Source organism: Tamandua tetradactyla, chromosome 14 (genome assembly GCF_023851605.1).
Source record: "Tamandua tetradactyla isolate mTamTet1 chromosome 14, mTamTet1.pri, whole genome shotgun sequence".
NCBI classification, from domain to species: domain Eukaryota; kingdom Metazoa; phylum Chordata; class Mammalia; order Pilosa; family Myrmecophagidae; genus Tamandua; species Tamandua tetradactyla.
In genome coordinates this window covers 590,966-611,229 of record NC_135340.1, presented here as the reverse complement: position 1 = coordinate 611,229, position 20,264 = coordinate 590,966, and the positions used below count along the sequence as shown (strand labels likewise).

Below are 20,264 nucleotides of genomic sequence, written 5' to 3'. Positions count from 1 at the left end.
TCTGTGGAGGGTGTGAGAGGAGGCCCCTGCTGATGGCCGTGGATGCTGCGCCCGAGAATCAGGGTTTGTGTCTCTGTGCCCGCAGATGGTGAAGCATTGTAGCAGAGCAGTGACGTGGTCAACTCTTCATTTTAGAGAAGCATTTCTAGTGGGATAGCTTAAAAGAGAGTAAGACAGAAGGTAGGAGAGCAAAGTGGCGCTACTGCAGTCACATGGGAAAAACCCAAAGCATTTGTGTGATAAAACTGCGGCAGGAAAATAGTTTGATGGTGGAAATGCAAGGACTAGGAAAACGTGGGATTACTCTCATTTTCCTGCTGTGGTTACTGGGCCGTATACTCTTTAAATGCAATGGGGACTCTGGAAAGAACAGGCTGTAGATGAAGGTAATTATATAATTTGGGGACTATAAAATGATAACTCTGTGAAACATCCAGGACCACGGTCAGTAACACAAGAGAGAGATCAGAACCAAATTCCGGTGTCTTTACCACCTTCTCTATGAGATAGATGTTAGAAATACTCCCGGACATGAACGCTCACAAATAGGACCACTGGTGGACGTTTATGTATTTTACTGGCTTTTATCTTCTGCATTGGTGAAATCCGCACAGGGTCACGGTTAACGATGGATAGCATGGAGACATGTCCCGAGAAACGAACACTTTGCAGATCCAGTGTGAGAAACTTGAGTGCATAGTAAGAGAAAATGATCTCAGACCTTAAGATCGAGTCTTCAGATTTGAAGACCGGTTGGCCGGCACTTCACAGCGCTGGCCGGGTCAGCTTTCCGAGGGTCTCATAACAGCTGGAGATGGAGGAATTGATTAGAAGGCGGCAGGCCAAGTTCCTCAAGGTTTTTTTTTGCATGAAAGAGGTTTTCCTGTATACGCTTAAAGATAAATACCAACCACTGCCTAATAGTTGAGAGAGAAAAAGAGATAGAGAGAGGGAGAAGAGCTGGCTGGGGAGGGGGATTAGAGAGAGAGAGAGGGAGAGAGAGAGAGATCTATTTGTATCTGGAGTTAAAGCCAGAATCCACTGGTCTAAATTTGAGCAAACATTTGTTTTCAACCATTAATAGCGTTCTGCTCATTTTTCTTAGACTTGGCATCACACATTTTCAGACTTGTCATTAAAAGCTCTTGGTGACCTTTGGCACTTGACTTGGGGGAGATTCCCGTCTGACCTCTTGCACCTGACTTGGGGGCGATTCCCATCTGACTTTCACGGGGCTCACTCAGGCTGTCAGATCCAGGCCTGATCCTCTCCCACTACAGTAATTCTAAAGTGGTTCCCAAATTTTAATCTAAAACAGTCCATTTTGTAATTTTCAGATGTTCGTGAGTTGACATCAGGGTCGATTTTGATTAAAGGTTTCCAGGAGGAAGTGAGCAAACTCTGTTCGTGAACATCAAATCAGAACGGAAGTACCCGGGGTGTCTGCTCAGAAATTGAATCCTCTTCATGTCTGCTTCACCCGCTGGTCCCCAGGGGTGCTGGGAAGGCCCCCCTGGTGGTATCCTGAGCAGAGTCAGCCTGGCCAGCCCTGGTTTCTGACATTTCCTGTTTGCTGGTTTGAGGGTTAAGGAGAGATGGATTGAGAGATTAGGGGATTAATTTTGGGGGGCCGGTAGATCGGCTTTCCGGGCAGTTTCTGAAGGAGAGGCTTTTTAACTGGACACTGGAGCGAGGGTGCCCCTGCCTGTCCCGTGTTTAGTCCCTGCTTCCTCAGAGTCCTGGCTCAGGTGCCTCAGGGTGGGGCTGATCCAACTGAGTCCGGCCGCTGGGCAGCCTGGGACCCTCACACTGACCGGGGCAGCCCCGTCTGGGCCCAGGGACGAGTGTTAGCACCTTGTGCATCGTCTCGTTTAATTCTCAGATGTCCACAGCCGAGTCTGACCACATCATCTCCATTTTGCTGATGAGGGAACCGAGGCACCTAGAACCTAAATCATTTACCCAAATTCACACTGACAGCTGCGGGTCAGCACTGCAGACAGCTGTCTCTGCAGCCCACGTAGGACCCGACACTGCACCGCATCCTAAAGGGAAAAGGGGATTAGAGGACCAGGGCGTCCCCTCGGGCTCGCGGTCGGGCTCAGCCCGCCGCCTCCCTCCACTGAGGAGCTGGGAACCGACGGTCACTCCTGGGCCGCACAGGCCGGGCTGCAGGGCGAGGTCCGGGCATGCCCGACGAGAAGCGCAGCTGGGCCGTTCTTCCCTCGGGGGTCGCGGGGCCTTGGAGAGGTTGAGTGCATGGAATGGTGGCCACGGAGAAAAATGCTCCAACCGGAAGCTGCCGGCTGCAGGCTCCCCGCTAGCTGGTTGGCTGGGGACGGGGGAACCTGGATACGGTTGAGGCCGGAGCTCCAGGGCCTGAGGGTCCCAAAGCTGGGCAGCGGCAGCAGCAGCCACGTTCGGGCCGGAAAGGCGGGACGTGTGGAGGGGGCCGCCTCTGGAGGAAGCAAGCCCCGGAGGGACCTCGAACAAAGGGTGAGGGGCTCTAGGCTGAAGGGACATCGGTAGCCCGGGGAGGGGCAAGGCGGCAGAGACGGCCCCCGGGCGGCCTGGGCGGGGAAGAAGGCCGCGAAGGGCGGCCAGGAGGAGGGAGGGCCAGAGCGCGGCTCCCTGCGGAGAGGACGCGGGTCGGAGACAAAGCTGGGTGGGGACTAGTCCCAGCGGTGGCACGCGCACACGCGCACACTCGTACACGCGCACACGCGCAGCCACTGCCTCCGCCCCCCGTGGGCAGCTACCAGCACTGCTGGGCGGGCGGGCGCCGGCACCGAGCGGCTCCGAGGCGGGGACCAGAGCCGGGCTCCCGAGTGCGCACGGTAAGCGAGCCCGGGCCGCGCCCTTCCACCCCGAGCGCCCGGCGCCCGCCGCCTCGGGCCAGCGCGGAGGGGAGCAGCGGCGCTGCCTGCGGCCTGGGGCCGCGCTCGCTCCGGAGGGCGGACCCGGTCCCTGGCGCGGTTGCCTTAACCGCTGGCCGTGGCGCTCAGCCTGGAGACGGCGGGAGAGGCGCTTGCGCGGAGAGGCTGCCCGCCTGGTTCTCCGGGGAAGCAGGTTCGCGGGAATCGGCTGGGCCGGGGGGCCGAGCTCGGGGTGGCCGCCTCGCAGCCCCCGCCCGGGAGCTCTCCGCAGAGCAGACGCTCCCGCGCTGTCTTCCTCGCGGAGGGCAGGGGTGGATAGGATGGCTGCGATTTGGCTATTTTTGATGCTACCGTTAAATCTTTTGTACTCGGAATGTGCCAACAAAGGCTTGAATTCTGCTCGAGGGGCAGTTTCCCAGGAAGGCGGCGCCCCCGGCCCGGCTGTGCGCCCCTCCTCTCGGGCGCCTGCCGTCGCGGCCGGTGACCTGCAGCTGCATCCCTCCCCAGGGAGCGGGGGCCACCTGCAGCTGCACCCCTCCCCAGGGCGCGCGGCGGGTCACCTGCAGCTGCACCCCTCCCCAGGGAGCGGGGGCCACCTGCAGCTGCACCCCTCCCCAGGGCGCGCAGCGGGCCAGAAGAAGGTGCTGTGTCAGACGTGTGACCCCTGCTATTCTCCAGGGGCTGGAACCTTTCATCACAGATGTAAAGCGGGGCCGGGTCATTTCCTCACCTGTGTGTGTGTGTGGGGGGGGGAGCTGAGTTTCTGAAATGAGAACGTGGTTTTTATTCTTTAATTTTCTTGAGCAATGGATGTTCTTAGTGAGAGTGTGTGGCTGTGCCCTGTTCATATTCATGAATGACGTTTAAAAGTGCAGTGAGCAGGGCTAACGGTTAGAAATGAGACTGTGGGGCTCTTTTACAGGGGTATGTAGAAGAAAGAGTTTAACGCCCTGTTCATGGCAGGATTTTAAAAACTAAGCTCTCTTCCACAGAAAGTGCAGGTAAGAATTGTTCATAAAAGGTTTTTTGTTTCCTTGAGTTTTATAGTGAAAGGAGATAATTTTTAAAGGAAAGAGAATGACTTGGAGTAAAAATAAAAATACTGTGTTTAAATGCTCATGAATCTTTTTTAACACCACATAAGCTAATTGAGAGTGTACATGCCACCTCATTACTCACCAATCTCATTTCTGAAGATGTGTAGGGTTTTTCTTATGCCCTTTCTTGATTTGACTTCTCAAAATTGTAGGGTAGCAACACATTTTCAGAGATGGGAGACATTTGATAGTTTTAAAGGGGAAAGAAACATCTTTTCTTCTGAGGTTGTGCTACAGAAAACCTGCACGGCGTCTGGTAGGTGAAGGGCTTGTTGAAACCAGGGAGCCACACTGAGGGATTTACTGAATTTCATCAAACCTGTGAGCAAAACAAGTCCAGGCTGGGATCCACAGCTCCATCGTCCCTCTGCTTCCTACGGTATAATCGATAAGAAATCTCCCCAGAGGGCAGGCCTAAGGTAGAGTTGGGATCCAGCGTACCCTGACTAGAGCTCTGTGCTGTGCTATGATTGGGGAGTCGGGAATCCGCCGCCGGAATGGAGACAGGACTCAGGGGCCGCCTTCCGTGCAGGCTGCGTTCACTAGACAAAGCCGGCACCTGCTTTGCTGGGGTCTGCCCCACTCTTCCCTGTGTGCTTCCCAGAAGAGTAAGAACGTGAAGCCTTGGTCGGCAGGCAGAGCAGTCAGCACGGCCCCCCATCTCTCTGAGAACAACCAAGAGGTGCCTATTTTCTGCATAACCCAAAACATTTCCTAATTGCTAAATTTCTGGTTTGAGGCAGCACATTAGTGAGTAACAGTGGACCAGTAACTAAGATGGTGGAAGGTTTAGGAAAAAGATGAATTTGTTCCTACCATGAAGATGAGTCTGTTTCCACTCATTCTCGCCACAGGAATATTGAGACAGTGCTTTCGCTTAGGGTATTCAGTGCCTTCTGAGGGGTCGAGCAATTGTAAGGCTTTTTTTTTTTGCCGGGCCATATGGTTCATGGCTGAATAAACATGACTCCGCCATTGCATGGCCAGCCCTGGCCGCGTCTGCTGGGCGTGCCGTGAGTGTGTTCGGGTGCCTGCCTTTTGTACCCACTGCAGAAGGCCAGCCTGAGTGTGAGGATTCCAGTCTAAGCAGAAAGCGCGTCTGAAAAGAACAGCACGGAGGGAGAGGCAGGCTTCCAGGCACACAGATATGCCTTTGAATATTATTTCTGGTCCTTACTATTTGACCTAGTACCTTAATTCTTAGTTTCCTCACTGTGAAGAGGGGCTAATTGTACCTAATCAAGGGTATTTTTGATCTGTCTTTGTCCTGCATGCTTGTGTGTGGCATAAATGAGTGTCTGGTACTAACAGGTCCTCAAATCTTATTTTTTCTTCCTTGGTGGCATAAAGAAAAGTTAGCACATTCTTGACCTTATCTCTTCTCTCAGAGGTTCAAGGAGATGTTTTTGGTGCGCCCTATTAACACAAGGTATCACAAAGACCGTGATCACAATATTTGCATTTAATCTCCTGTATACAGTTATCCCTCCCCAAGTAAAACATTGCTCTCAAAAGTAAATTTTTGAATCAAAAGGAGAAAGGAGGAAATATGAAAAGTTCCTAAAAACAGGTGGTATGCAGATATTGGCCGTGAAATTGAGCCCCTGGTTGGAGACAGTCGTTTCAGGCTCTCCTGGCCACATCTGTGGACCAGACCACCCACCCACACGGAGGCCGTGGGGGCTGACAGCTTCATCTGCCTTTCTGGCTCTCACTCAGTAGCTGCAACGTCTCAGGATGAGAAACATGCCCAGTAGATAATAGAGTCAGGAAAAGAGGAGAAACCAAAGTACCGAATGGCTCTTAAAATTCTTGTAATGGAAAGCTTTCACATGGGGTGGGGTGCACACAGCAGTTTAACAATAGATTTCTGAAACAAGTTTCTGCCATTGAAATGTGATTCTAATCTGAATTTCATCTTTAAAATTAAAGAATCCTTCATGCCTCATTTTCCGCTACAGATTCTACTTCCAGTTCTGAAACTTGTGAGGCAGGGTGTGGCAGAAGCCAGCACAGGGCGGAAGGAACGGGCCGTACCCACTGGGGAGCCCGGCTGGGTGCTGACGCTGAGCTCAGGTGGTTAGAGCCGCCTGTGAAGGGCTGGATGTGGGCATCTTGTCGTGCCCTGCACGTGCATGTTGGGGGACAGCTAACGGCTCCCAACGTTGTTAAGTTTGCAAATCTATCCTTCCTGCAACTACCGGGAGAACTCAGATGCCGGGCTTTGCTAGATCTGGGTGAGAAGGGAAGTTGCGAAGCTGTGTCAAGACTCCCTAGCCTGTACCAACCCCTTCCGTGACAGATAACCCCAGAATTTAAGTGGCATGTCCAGAGCTGCATAGCTGGTGGATACATTTAAAATACTGCACTGTTTCCTATATCAGGGAAAGGAGCTAGACTGTAGGACAGTTCAGATGAAGTGAAAGTCTTTATACTCTGTCACTTTTAAAATGGGTTGTAATACCAAAACATTTTTTGTTTAAAAAGAGATGAGTGATCTGTCCTGTAACTACCTGTTGAGAGTGCTTTGAAAACTATTGCTTTTTCATTTCTTTGCTTTGTATCTATGTTATACTGTACAATTAAAATGTTTTAAAAAAAGAGGTGAGTAAAATTAACAATTAGTACTCTATGTAAATATGGAATTTCTGTGTTTAAATATCAAGTGTGAAGATTACACTGGAATACAGATTCAAATTTTCAGTTAAAAGTATTTGAAATGTATGGGGTTCCCCAAAACTCCTGTTAAAGAAGACAAGTTATATTTAATGGGAGTCAATGTTCAAACAGTGGATAGAGGATTTCATTAAATGTTTTAAAAAGTGGGCGCTCAATTCCTAAACTTTAGTGATATATTTCTTAGAAGTAGTACTAATGTTTAGGAGATAAGACAGGGTCTGCCATTTTATCTCTTGGCAAGTATGTGTGAACAGTCAATCTCTTTGTTTCGGTTTGCTAAAACTGCCAGAATGCAATGAATGTACCCGAATGCGCTGTCTTTTTCACTGGGGATTTATTAGGTTACAAATGTACAGTTCTAGGGCCATGAAAATGTCCGAACTAAGGCATCAACAAGAGGCTACCTTTGCTGAAGAAAGGTCGATGGCCTCAGGGCTCCTCTGTCACATGGGAAGGCCACTCCCAGGTTCTGTTGCTTTTAGGTTCCCTGTGTCCTCGCCTGCTTCTCTGGAGACACCTCTCTGAGCTCTCTGTATCCTGCAGGGCTTCGCTTAGCGTCTCCAAGGCGTTTCTCTCTCTCTGTCCTTTTCTTGGTTTCATTTCTGTTCTCTGTGTCTTGTCTTTGTTCTCTTCTCAGAGAAGTCCAGTAAAAGGATTAAGACGCACCTGAATGGGGCGGGTCACATCTCGATGGAAACCACCTGGTCTAAAGGCCCCACCCACAGTGGGTGTGCGCCTGCAGGACTGGATTAAAAGAACCTGGCCTTTTACGGGTACATGACAGATTCAAATCAGCACACTCTTAATTGAAATGTTTTTAAAAACCGGTCTCTTGACCCCTTCCTCCCAATTCCCTCAGCCTTTTCTTGCCCCTACCCCAAGACAATTCCCCAGGCCTCTGCTATGAGTTCACGGGGAGGGTCTGGGCTGTGATTTCACGGGGAGGGTCTGGGCTGTGATTTCACGGGGAGGGTCTGGGCTGTGAGCTCACGGGGAGGGTCTGGGCTGTGATTTCATGGGGAGGGTCTGGGCTGTGATTTCACGGGGAGGGTCTGGGCTGTGATTTCACGGGGAGGGTCTGGGCTGTGATTTCATGGGGAGGGTCTGGGCTGTGAGCTCACGGGGAGGGTCTGGGCTGTGATTTCATGGGGAGGGTCTGGGCCGTGAGCTCACGGAGAAGGTCTGGAAGTTGAGTGACCCTCCTCCAGGCTTGTGCAATATCAGAGGGCCATTGTTATTCTTTGAAAATCCTTTTCTTCTACTTTTTTATTTCACATTTCAGTATCCCCTCTGCATTTTCTGTGAACATCACCCAACCCATCCCTTCTCCCTCTACCCACAGCAGGTGGCCTCACCTTCTGTTCTTCTGAAAAGACTTTTATTACAGACCCCTCAGCCTCCATGTTTCCCATATCTTCATTCTCTTTTCTTTCCTTTCTAAGTTAAATTAACAGATAAGTGACCTTCCTCCAAGCCCTCTGCTTGGACTCTCCATCTCGTTCTCTCTTACTTTCTCAGGGGACACTGTTCTGACAATGGTTTTATCTCTTTTCTACATATTTGGTTTATTTCTCTTTATTGGCTCTTTCCTCCTTGCCTAGAAGCATGCTTAGTTTTCTATCCACACATACATTAAAAAATAAATAAAACAAACCTGCTGCCAATACTTCCCCTTGACCTCAGGACCTCTGCTAATCCTGTTCTCTTGCCTCTCTGATGACTTCCAGCCTCTGCACTAATTCCGGCTCCTGCTGCCCAACTAAACTGGGTATTTTCAGGATTTTATTATTTGGCCACTTACTTTTTCCCTCTATGTCCTCTTTTTTAATCACACCTTTTCCTGTGATTTTGACCTTCGTTGCTGTGTGGGTCACCCCAAATCTGGTGCTCCAGCCTGGTTACTCACCTGCTCTCTTCAGTTGTGCATCAGGCTGCATATCCGAGCAGACGGCCCACCATGCGGACCGAAGCTCACACGTCCGAGACAGAGCCCACTACCGCCTTGTCCCAGAACCAGCTTCCACCTGCTCCCACGGCCGCAGTGACACCGCCTCGGAGTCCCTCCTCAGGCCCCTCGTCGCCTGCCCGGGCCCACCCAGTTGCCGCGTGGTTCTTTGCATTGTGGTTGGAAATAGTCCTTGGCATGGCCACTGTCTTCCATGTCAACAGCCCCTACCTTACTTCGGGTTCTCCTACCCTTCGGCTAGGCTGATTTGTTTGTGCTCTTCCCTCTTCCTGGAATGACATTCTTCCTTCCCCTTCCATGCTTCACACCCACATTTTTCCTTCTCTGATTAGACAAATTCCATCCGTCCTTTAAGGCTCTGTGCTAATGCTCCCTCCTCCATGAAGCCTTCCTTGGTTCCTCTGCTGTCTCCACCTCAAATAATAAACAACCTTTGCCTCCTCTGAAATCTGTGGTTCTTTGATCACGGTACTTACCGCATTCTAGTTTGCATAATGGCGATCGACATATCTTTTCTTTATTTCTTTCAAGCTCTTTGAGAGTGAAGCCACGTGTGATTTCATCTTTGTATTGTTTGTAAGCCACAGGGCAATTTATTCATCAATTTCTTGAGTGACTTATTTTTTTGACTCGGCATGCTCTGAGCACAGTCCTTGCCCCCAGGGGCTCACAGCTCCTGGGGAAAACAGACAAATAGAAGAGTAAGTACAGAGGGGCACAGGTGGCTCAGTGGTAGATTCTTCCCGTCACACAGACAATCCGGGTACAATTCCTGGCCCACGTACTCCAAAAAAAAATCAACAAATGGCACTGCGAGGGTGAGATCTTCACACAGAAAACAATGAAATGTGACCCCACCACAGAGCGTACAAACCCCAGCAATTACAGTACCTTTAGTCTGTCCAGCCTCAGTGAGGTTGGGAGACTCCTGGGAGACAGGGCTGCACAGAACAGACTGATTTTTGTTTTCTTGGAACTTCAAGTTTGGGCGAGGCCCGTGAACACATAAACCAGTGATTTTATGCCTGGTTGTGCAGTAGAATCGCTGGGGGGACTTTGAAAACTATTTATGTCCCAGTGTTGTCCCAGACTAATTAAATCAGAAACATCCATTGACAGAAACAAATTCAATACAAGAAAAGATCAGGTAATGCTGAGTGCCATGATAGAGAAAGCCAGAAACAGGCTGGATGCTAAGAGGCTGTGTGTGGCAGTGATGGCCATGGGAGGCCACGTTAGACTGGGCGGTCACTGGAGCCTCTCTGAAGACGTATCCTTGGAATTCAGACCTCGGCGATGCTGGGGACTCAGCCACTGAAGGCCAGGGGCTGAGGCAGGGGGTCCCACGCAGAAAGCACAGCAGCGGCCCTGAAACGAGGACGGGGGGGGGGCTCTAGAGGAGATTCAGCCTTCTGCACATCTGACGATCTCTAAACTATGCTTTTCCTCTACAGAAAGCAGCTTTTCTATTAAACTGGGCAGGACACCTGGCTGCTCCCTTGAGTACTTGGTCTGGGTTTATTTTATTAGATCAGATTGATTTGCATGGTCAGGAAGATTACTTCATTTAATTATATGTTTTCTACGCTGCAATCAGCACCACAGGGCTTGTGGTCTGAATTGAACGCTATTCTTATTGTCTAAAATAACCCCGGTTCTTGGTATTTTATCTCCTACATGAAGTCAGGATTTCTGCCCTTAATTCTGCTTTGGGGAATCAGGGAAAACCTCACCGAGGAAGCATTCAAACCATACATAGTAAGCCCTCAGGACCCTTGGAGAGGAGTGCGTCTCCAGAGACAGTTCCTCAGTGGCTGCCCAAAGGCAGATGCAGCCTGAACTCCTGCCTACCCTCTGCTCTGCCATCTCAGCGGGCCCCTGGCCCCTGTCCCCTGCTGGGCTGGGTCCCCTCACTCTACCGAGTTGCCTACCACGGCTTGGGAATTGCAGGCAGATTTTAATTTCAAGAGGCGTAATGTGGGGACTAACGTCCTCTCGCGTACCGGTGTCCAAGGGTCCTGGGGCGCCCTCCCCAGCGGACGCCCCGCGTGGGCCTCTGACGTGGGAGTGGCGGGGCGGGCAGGGTGCAGGGCGGGCAGATCGGACAGTCTCCCGGAGGCCTGCAGCAGCGGAGCCCCTCCAAACACCTGTTCACTGAAACTCAGAAGAGAGGTTTAGACTCTCAGCAGAGCAGAAGGGCTTAGCGCTGACACCGTCTGCTGTTTTGAGTGAAGAGACCGAGGCTCAAAAGACTTACCAAGGTTACCAGCTTTAGTTGGGTAGGGTTTCAGCATCCATGCATTTCCCTTGGAGAAAAACAGATAAACACACCAATAAACAAAAAAAGTGTTTTTATTGCCAATGAAGGTCAGGTAGACTGAAGGAAGAATCCTGCAGAAAAATCCAAAACGGCTGAAGTAAGACACAGCAAAGAATAACTTAAAAAAAAATTTCAGAAGAAAATGCATCAGGTCCTATAAAGCAGGAAGAATGGCATTTAATATAGAGAACAAGCTATGCATTTCTGCATTGTAAAAAATATATCATTAAACTGAGTCTCCCTGACTGGTCATTAAATCAAGTTGATCTAGATGGAATCCACCCTGGGCCATGGAACAGCTGCAGGGCTGAAGGGCAGGCCTGAGGGCTTGAGGGAAGCCTTGCTTCTCCGGGGATCGACCTACTCTTTAGCTCACGGCACCTGCTTGAGAAGAATAAATAATCTGCAGAATTTCTGATTGAGTGATTTTGAAAGTAGCTCTTCACTCCCAGCTCAGGCCGCGGCCTGCCGTCCTACTTGGCTGCACTTTCTCGATGGTTCCTACGTCCCGCGTCAGCACTGTATCTGGAAACCCACATACTGCAGCACAGTGTGGAAAAAGGGGGATTTCAGTGGAAATGCCATCATTACCGTGTTTTGACTACCTGTCTCTGCCGTGTCTTTCTGGCATTTTCATCATAACAGACTAAGTATTAACGGTAGGTGTATCTTTGCTGAAATAAATGTTTGAGAGCCTCCTACTCTTATATTTGCATTTTTAAACAGGAGAGTAAAGATAATTTCTAGGCTTTGCCAACAGAGCTCTGCTTAAGAAGGGTATTTGTCTGATCTGCGCAGAACCATATGAGAAAAATTGTGGAAAAAAAATTGAAAAAAACTACCATAGGAAAAAAAATCACTGTCATTTTATAGGCTTTCCTTGGAGAACTGGGATTGATCCTTTGGCTTTTTTTTTTTTATAACCGTATGAATAATGCTCGTGTTTAGAGAATATAGCTGGTAAAGGCATTAAACTTATTTCACTAAGTTTAGTGAAAAAAAAAACTTTTTTTTTCCTTTAAGAAACTTGAAATTGAACAGCCCAATATTTTTAAACAATTAAAATGACAAGAATGTAAGAAAAGGTGACAGTTGGCTAGGCCAGAACAGAAAAAGCTTCTACTTCTCTCTTATAAGCCTTAAAAAAATCCTAAAATACCATAGTGTAAAAAAATAGTGTAGAAAAGTAGTAGTCTAAGTGTTAACACCCGGAGAACACAGTAAAGGATAAAGGTTCACAGTCTGACTCTCTTGGTCAAGTTGACGAGTTCTCTCTTACGAGGGAGATAATAATGGGACACATAAAGGCAGTGCCTGTTTCATAAAATTGTCAAGAGAAAATCGTACGATGCATGTAAAATGTTCACCCAGCATGGTGCCTGACAGAGTAATCATTTGAGAAATGCAGCTATTATTAGCATATTATTATTGCTACTAGAAATCTGGAATAAAGTATCTTTCATTTTATACATGATGTTCTTACCAAATCTTAGCAGAAATGGTTTTTATGGTCCAACATTAATGTTAGGTGCTCAGAATTTGGGGTAAGGAATCATCCAAGAAACGCTATTGCCCAGGAAGTGTCAGATATAAATGTTTTGACTCAGGTAAGTGTTTATGTCTCAGATTTGCCCTTTGTTCAGGATTCATAAGTGTAATCGGTAATGCTGTTCACTAAATACTTCGTATTCTCTCCCCCACGTCCTGCGAGGCTGATGCGTCCTGTCTGCATTAGTTAGCATGGCCGTGTACCTTGCGCTGGCCAGTGGAATCTGAGCAGAAGTGATGTATGTTACCTGCAGGCAGAAGCTATAAGAACTAGCAGTGTGAGTACATTGCTCAGAAATTGGCAGGTGGACGCATGGAAATGGTGGCCGCAGCCCGGGTCTTCGATGAGGAAACACGAGAAGAGCTTTCTGTTGCCCTGAAGTGGGGTCCCAGGGAAAGTGAGAAATAAGCTTTGCTGTAAACTGCTGAGATTTTGAGGCGGGTTTTTTGTTACCACAGTGTAACCTAGCCTATCCTGACAGATACACTCTGGACCAACCTTCAAACTCTACAGGGAAAATACATGTTTTGGTAGGAATACATAAAATGTCTGTCTATTTAGAGAGAGTAATTTTTAGTTACTATGTTATGTGTGTGCACGCAAAATACGTACAACTAACATCAGGGGGCTTGGAATCTTAAGTAGATTTGTATAAATAATTTCCACTTAAATTTATTTTTAAAAAAGGTTGGTTTTCATTTTATATAAAGGAAAATCAGCATGCCCAAATCACTTGTACATATCCTTTGGAGGGAGGCAGCCGTGATGCCAGGGCAGGGGACTCTGAGCTCTGCACCTGGCACGCCCATGAGGTGTGAGCTCTGTGTGTCCCCTCCACGTGGCACTTTGGAAAGCCGCAGGGGCTTCGGGGAGGAGACGCTGCCCCGGCCGTGCCCAGGCCCGGGCCCCCGTGGGCCAGCTCTCCCCTGCGTCCCACGCATTCTGCCAACGGTGAGTGTCAGCGCTTGGGACACAGCACGCGCTGAGTAGTACTTATCGAATGAATGAAGAGTCGACAGTTCTTCCAGATGTCTGGACGCTTTCATGTTTACACTGTTTTTTAACATAAATATTTTATTTCAGGCCTTGGTTTAAAAGCATCTCAATATTAAGACAATTTATTTTTTTCTAACACTTTGTATGACCGTGCATGCTCAGATTGAAGCTATTCTATTTAATATTTTCTTACCAGAGGTTTTATTTCACCTGGTTATTTCATTTGGATCTCTGAAACTACATTATGAAATACCTTAATTATTTAAATTAGGAAGAGATTAATTATCTCCAGTGTACAAACTCAAATGAATTTCATTATAAACCTGAGGTTTAAATTGATTAATCTTGGAGTATTTAAGGAGCCAAGCGAGGTTTCTTCATCCTTAAGGAGAAGGGCGTATTTGACTTGGTGACTCTCTCCCTGTACAAGTTATGCTAACAGGAGCAAGAGGTTTGCAGGAAACTTTGAGGGCTTTCACAGACCAGCCAGAAAGCTGTGTGTCTGCGGCTTCTGGGGAAACAATCTGTGAGTCATTTTAAAAAACAAACACGCTGTCATCACAGTGCGTGTTGTTGCCATGGCAATGGGGCCTGTCGCGTTGGCTTTTGTCCCTACGGAGGGAGGATGGGAGAGAAACTGAAAACCGGAGCTCTGACCACCAGCTGCAGCCACTCTGCAGCACCCTGGGAGGCACATGAGGAGCCCTGGCACCCCGCCTCTGTGATTGCAAATAAGTGAGACATGTTGGTGCCGGGTGGTATGGTTCCCGGAGAGGGAAGGCCATTTGGGGTTCTCTCGGAAGAAGGGGGGAACAGGTTCTCTGTCTGACATGAAGTTACATAAAAGCCTCTAAGGTAAACCTGGCGAAGAGTCCTGTGTGTGCCCAGGGCTTTGATGAGTCTCTAAAAGGCGTTAGTGCCTCTGGCATGACGTTACTGCAGATGGAGCCATCAGTGCATGGTCCTGACACGGTTAGAGACGGTGCAAACGTTGTCGCAGGTTCCCAACACGACTGGACGTCTTTCGCCAATTTCACAGACCCGTTATGTCTCCTTACGGCATATGTGGGGGTCGCAAAAGAGACCAAGGAGGTTATGAGCGCTCCACCCCAGGAGAAATCAGAGCAAAGCCTTCGCTTGGTTGATGGACAATTAGCGAGTTATTAGGCCAGAGTTGTACAATTATTTCTATGGTCCTACGTGAAGAACAGATACACTTAGGTTAAAGGGACGAGTTAGTGCACAGCCAACATTGCTTGTAAGAATGTTTTTACGTTCACTTAGGAAGTAGGGATCCTCTTAAATGAGTAATTTACAATACATTGACTGAAGTTTTATTTTTTAGAGTATGGTTATATTCCTCAAGCAGAGTTTATAGCAGATTTTATTTAGACGTTTATTTAGTTAAAACAATGTTTCTTCATTTGTAAAAAGACTTCAACTAAAGTGGAGTGAGTTGAGATGAAAGAGTCAAACTCAGAGTGCTTGCATGACTTCTGCTCTAGCACAGGATGTTGTAATCCTTCTCTAAACTATAGATTTCATTTTTCTCTCTGCATGGGATGTTGCCCAAGCTTCATCCTCTGTTAACTTAATTTTCTTAATGTTAGTAAGCACAACAATTTTTCCAGATAAAGTAATTCATGCTAATCATTGCAAATTTGGGAAGTACAGAGAAGTAGGAAGGAGGAAGAGAAATGGCCTCCTCTATTCGTTATATTGTTGGTTGAACTGCGTGTGACAAACCTGACATCACAGTGGCTGGTAAAAGTTAGAAGTTATTTCTCTTTCATGTCGCAATTCAGGGATGTGTGGTCCAGGGCTGGTGAAGACGGCTCCTTCAGATTCCAGGGATCTGGGCTCCCTCTGTCTTGTTGTTCCATCATCTCTAGCAGCTTTCTCTCGCTTTTGTGGTCTGAGGTGGGTTCCCACAAACTCCCCACTCTAACCAGCAGGAGAGGAGAAAGGGGGGAGAGGAGGACTTAGAAGCTGCATGTATTTTTTTTGCTATCACATATTGAATTTCATCGTGGGGCCTCACATCCAGCAGCAAGAGATGCTCAGGAAAGCAGATTTTATTCTTGAGGTGTATGTGCCTAGATAAAAGTTCTATTATAAGTATGTGATGGTGATTTTTTATTTCTTTGCTTTGTTTATATGTTCTATTATATAATAAAAAAAGCTTAAAGAAAAGTATGGGAGAAGAGAGTAAATATTGTGGCATATCTTATAACTTCTACCACTTCCATTGTTCCATGGCAAAATGCCATTTACTTTTTGAAATATTTTCTCCCAGTCTTTCTTCTAAAAAATTATATTTCAGGAAGATATGTATAATACAGATTAGAAAAAGTTATATATGATATATTAGAAAAATACTACATGACATTTGAAAAATATATAGAAAATTACGTACGGTATATGTGAATGCCTGTAAGAAAATTAGTTGCAGTCATTCTCTGTATAAAGTTTTATATTCTTCTCTTCTCACTTAACTTTGTACCTTTTTCTTCACTGAAACTTTCTGCAGTCGTTAAGTTCCATCTTGCGGGGTTTTCAGGTTTGACTCACCAGGCTGCCTTGTGAGAGTCAGGCTGTTTCTAACCCTTGTCTACATTTTGGGTTTTTTCCCAAATCAAGTCAAGGACAAACAGCGGCTGAAAACACATTAGAGGCTCTTGGCACACACGCGTTCCAGGGAGGCTGTGCCACTTGCGCCCCCTCCAATGCGCTGGGACGGGCCCTGCCTCACGGTGCTGTCCTGGGGTCCACCGCACAAAGGAACATAGGTGCTTTTTGCCCTGGCTGGTCTTTCCTTCCTCCTTTGCAGCCGTGAATCGCGGTTCACGGTCTCCTGGTGACTGGCTCCTTTGGAAGCTCAGTGGGCATGGGCTGGGGGCAGCGCCCGTGTGTGGGGCTCTGACGTCTGCCCTCAGCCCTAAGTCCAGCCAGAACCCCTTGGTTCCAAGACTCGGCAGGACAAGAAGAGGGACGTACCCCCTGAGCTGAGGCGATTCCCGGCTCATCCGGCGCAGCAGCCTCTCAGGAGGAGAGAAGCTCCTTCCATGCGGGACCTTGTTGGATATGCCCCAGCCCAGCCCTCGCACACCTGTGCCAGCCTGCTAGATGCCACCGAGCTCACCTGCGACTTTGGGGTCACACGTCCTCCTCCTTCCAGTGCCTGTAGAAGCATCACAATCACAACTTGACCCCCAGAAAGGGCCGGACATACCGGGTGGGGCTCTCCCCTGCCCCTGGCTCGTGGGGCAGGACGAGGAGAGCTGTCACCCAGCCTCTGCCGCCAGGCACCTGCGCAGCCTTCCCAGGCTCAGGTTTCCTTTCAGGCTCGGAGTCTCACAGAGAGAGGGACTCTCGTTTTCACAAATTGACTTCTTAAAAGAAAAAGGATAACAAATGTTTGTTTCTTGGCTCAGAAATGTGAACCTGCAACAAGCATTCCCGTTCCCCCCTCCTACCTGGAAGGCCGTTGCCACCAAAGCCTGGCTAAGTTTCGTGTTATTTCTCCTCTTTTCTTTTGAAGAAAAAAGTATACATTTTCCTGTCTTCTTAACAGCCAGATCTGCCAGCGGGCCTCAGGCTTTGGGAGCAGAAGAGGTGAGGACCCTGACATATTTTCTTCTAGGATCTTCTTGACTCTAACGAGAACTTCAAGGAAGAAACAAATGTATTAAGTGGTCCAAAAATGAAAGCATTGGGGAGGAGATGCTTTATTGAAGAGACAGTCAGAGAGTCTCTATCAATATTGACATAGCTTTAGAATTTAAAGAAGAAAGTGGCTCTCCTTGATGATAATTAAGATCATGGATTTTCCCATTTTCTTCTGACAGCCTGTGTTGGAGAGGCTTTGAGGTTCTCCTGTGATGCCCACGTGATTAATCAGTTGGCAGATAGAAGCCTCAGAGATTAGATCAGAGAAAACGTGTTCCTAGGAGATTGGCTGCAGACACTGTGAAGGACTTTTCCAGAAGAAAACAAAGACAGAGCAATCTGATGCTGTTGAGGTTTCTCTTGGAAGGAGCTAACCTGACCTTTGGAACCAGCCAATGCCATTTGAATCCTGTGGTAGAATCAAGTCGTTCTGTTTCTGAGCAGGTGGCCTTTCCCCGCAAGACCACGAGAAATGAAAGGAAGGCCAGTGTGCCCTCCGGTCGGTGACCTGGATTTGCTTTCTCCATTTTAAAATTTAACTATATTATGAAAAATTTCAAGCATGTACCAAAGTAGAGAAATAACATAATGTAATATGGGTTCCCATCATCATTTTCAACAGTGAACAGTTCTCACTGGATTATGTGGTGGCCTCAATTGGATTGTTGGATTTTCAATTGTTTATTTATATAACTATTTAGTGACTACAACAAAATACTGGTAAAAAATAAAACCTTAAATAAATCGTAATAAATAAACAGTGAAGCTTAGTTGGCTAGAGCTAGTCCTTCATCTGGCTATTCATTCAGCTAATATTTACTTCTATTTACTGTGTCGGACCTTCTTAGGATAGGAGGGCCCATTTTCCTCAATTTACCTTTATGTGGCCTTAAATTAGGACTTCTTGACATCTCCAAATGAGTTTATCTGTGACAGATACATGGAAAAAAATGAAACAAACAACTTTGATTATTAAAGGTAAACGTTTAGAATAGGTCAGAATTTTGAAAACTTTTTTTTTTGGACATTTCTTCACTTTTTAATATATTGGGAACTTAAAAAATAATTCTCCCAACCCTCTGTTATATCTTGCTGTTTTGTCCTGAATACTTATCCAGCAATCTGCCTGGCCACCCCACCCCCCCATTAAGAATATAAGCTGCAAAGGGCAGACATAGAACCTAATTTGCTAGTCATTTTTGCCTCCACATCTAGCAACATGTCTGACACTTGTTATATATTTGATAAAAACTGTTGAATGAGTGAGGAAAATACTGAATGCCAGGTGCTTGGAATATGAAGATGGAACACACAGGCCTTGTCCCAGAGCTATTTAGACACACAAAGGCAAAAGTCTTGTAGAGGAAGAGGTTTCTGTGGTTAGTGTTGGGAGGTGTGAACAGAGGGCTGTGGGGATGGAGGATAATTTGGTGGGGAAATTGGTAAGAAGTTTGATGGACAAAAGGGGGTATTTGACTTATGGCATGAAGTACCATCAGGCAGAGAAGTAGGGAAAGAGTTTCCAGGAAGAAGGACGCCCACTACAAGTGCGGAGAGGCCCCACAGGGCGTGGGTGTCCTGGGGACTTTCGGGAATTGAGAACAGCTGGGATATGGCTGGGAAGAGGCAGGTGGAAGAGACGCAGCTGGAGCAGCTGGGCAGTGAGGCCTGTGAAGGACCTAAGTCGTGCTCACAGGTTTTGATTTTGTCCTGTGATTGAGGAGGCAGAGAAAGGCACATAATCAGATTTTACATTTTATTTTTGAGGATAATTCCTTAGGTACTTGGGTGAAAGATAAAAATATGTTGAGAAATGAATGAGAGGAAGGCCAGTGGAGGTGTCTGACTTGGAAGTGATGGGCAGGATTTAGGAGACCTGATCACAGATGAGAATGAGCGAGAGGAAGACATCTAGAATAACTCTTGGATTTCTTTTTGGGTGATGATTGAGCTACAAATTCAGGAAGAGAGGGACAGATTCTGGTCTGTGGAGAGGCCAAGCCCAGGTGGCCGTGTCCAGGAGGCTGTTGGCCGATGGTTATGAGCAGGAGCCCCAGGCGCTGACCACACACCGCATGCAGCCTTGGCACTGAGTCTCTGAGGCACAGTCTTTGGGGAAAGTCTCCAAGTGGCTGTAAATTTAAAAAGCTCCCCAGGTGATTTCAGTGTGCAGCCTGGGTTGAGAACCTCTGGTCCAGAGCTCATTAGAAGAAAGGGCCTTTTCTTTGCTCTTTTGAAATCTGTATAGCTGTTGCTCACACCTGATGAGGCCCTATTGGAGGGAAGTAGCGAATATCTCTCAGATGAGACCTGAGATGCCCTATATTCTACCAACTGTCACTAGCAATGAAGACTTTTTTAAGCATTTCATGATATTTTGTCTGACATTTGTGTTGATTCTTCCATGCTAATAAATGTGCTTACATTTTCCCAATAAATCCCAGCGCAGTCTCTCAGTGGGGGCAGTTCCCACGTTGAGTGGGACAATCTCTTAACCTCCCGGGCGCACTAAAGGCCAGCAACAACGTGCAGTCATTGCGGCCGAGTGCCCCAGGGAGACGTGGAGAATTGCTGCATCTTAACACAGGTTCTTAAAGAGGCTGCTTGGCATTTTCCACTTTCACCTCAGTGCTTTTGTGCTTCATGCAAAACTTTGGGTCTTAGTTATGCTCAGTGGTTCCTTATGTAAGTGGTTTCTGTGCGAACAGACAGCAGAAAGAAACTAAACAGACAATGCAGAAATTTAAAAGGAAGTGTTGTTTTGCACTGTCAGGTTTTTGATCATGCTGGTCTAGTACTAAACCTATTTTTTTAAGTCTTTTTAGAGAAGCAAATGAACATTACATAAGAAATGGTCAAGTACTAGGATTTGAAGCAAAATATTACTAAGGCATCATGCAAATGGAGCAGCAGCAGTGAATTTTTGTGTTAGTTTTCTGCTGCTGCTGTAACAAATTGCCATAAACGTAGTGGCTTAAAACACACAAATTTATTATCTTATCGTTCTGTGTGCCCAAAGCCTGACAGGGGTCTCACTGGGCTAAAATGAAGGCAGCGGCAGGGCTCTGCTGCTTTCTCAAGGCTCTGGGGAAGAAGTCGTTTCCTTCCTTTT

General features: G+C 47.4%; 1 protein-coding gene and 1 long non-coding RNA gene across 7 annotated transcripts in view; both read left to right on the top strand.

Annotated features, from left to right (window-relative positions):
* The first annotated feature begins 2,431 nt into the window (after positions 1–2,431).
* GNG2 (G protein subunit gamma 2) overlaps positions 2,432–20,264 on the top strand; it is a 104,335-nt gene continuing 86,502 nt past the window's right edge. For 2 of the 6 annotated variants that reach the window (XM_077126762.1, XM_077126763.1), the window contains exon 1: positions 14,106–14,218. Coding sequence is in view for 2 of the 6 variants with exons in the window: in XM_077126759.1 (XP_076982874.1) it covers positions 14,109–14,218 (110 nt within the window). In the remaining 4 variants the exon portion in view is untranslated. Of the gene's footprint in view, positions 2,497–2,757; positions 2,838–10,718; positions 14,219–20,264 lie in introns of those variants that run through there. The other 4 variants (XM_077126765.1, XM_077126761.1, XM_077126759.1 and 1 more) reach the window with 4 other exon arrangements.
* LOC143655535 (uncharacterized) lies at positions 15,385–20,262 on the top strand. The gene is made up of 3 exons (XR_013162140.1): positions 15,385–15,403; positions 17,025–17,098; positions 17,332–20,262. It is a non-coding gene; the product is annotated as an uncharacterized LOC143655535 (long non-coding RNA).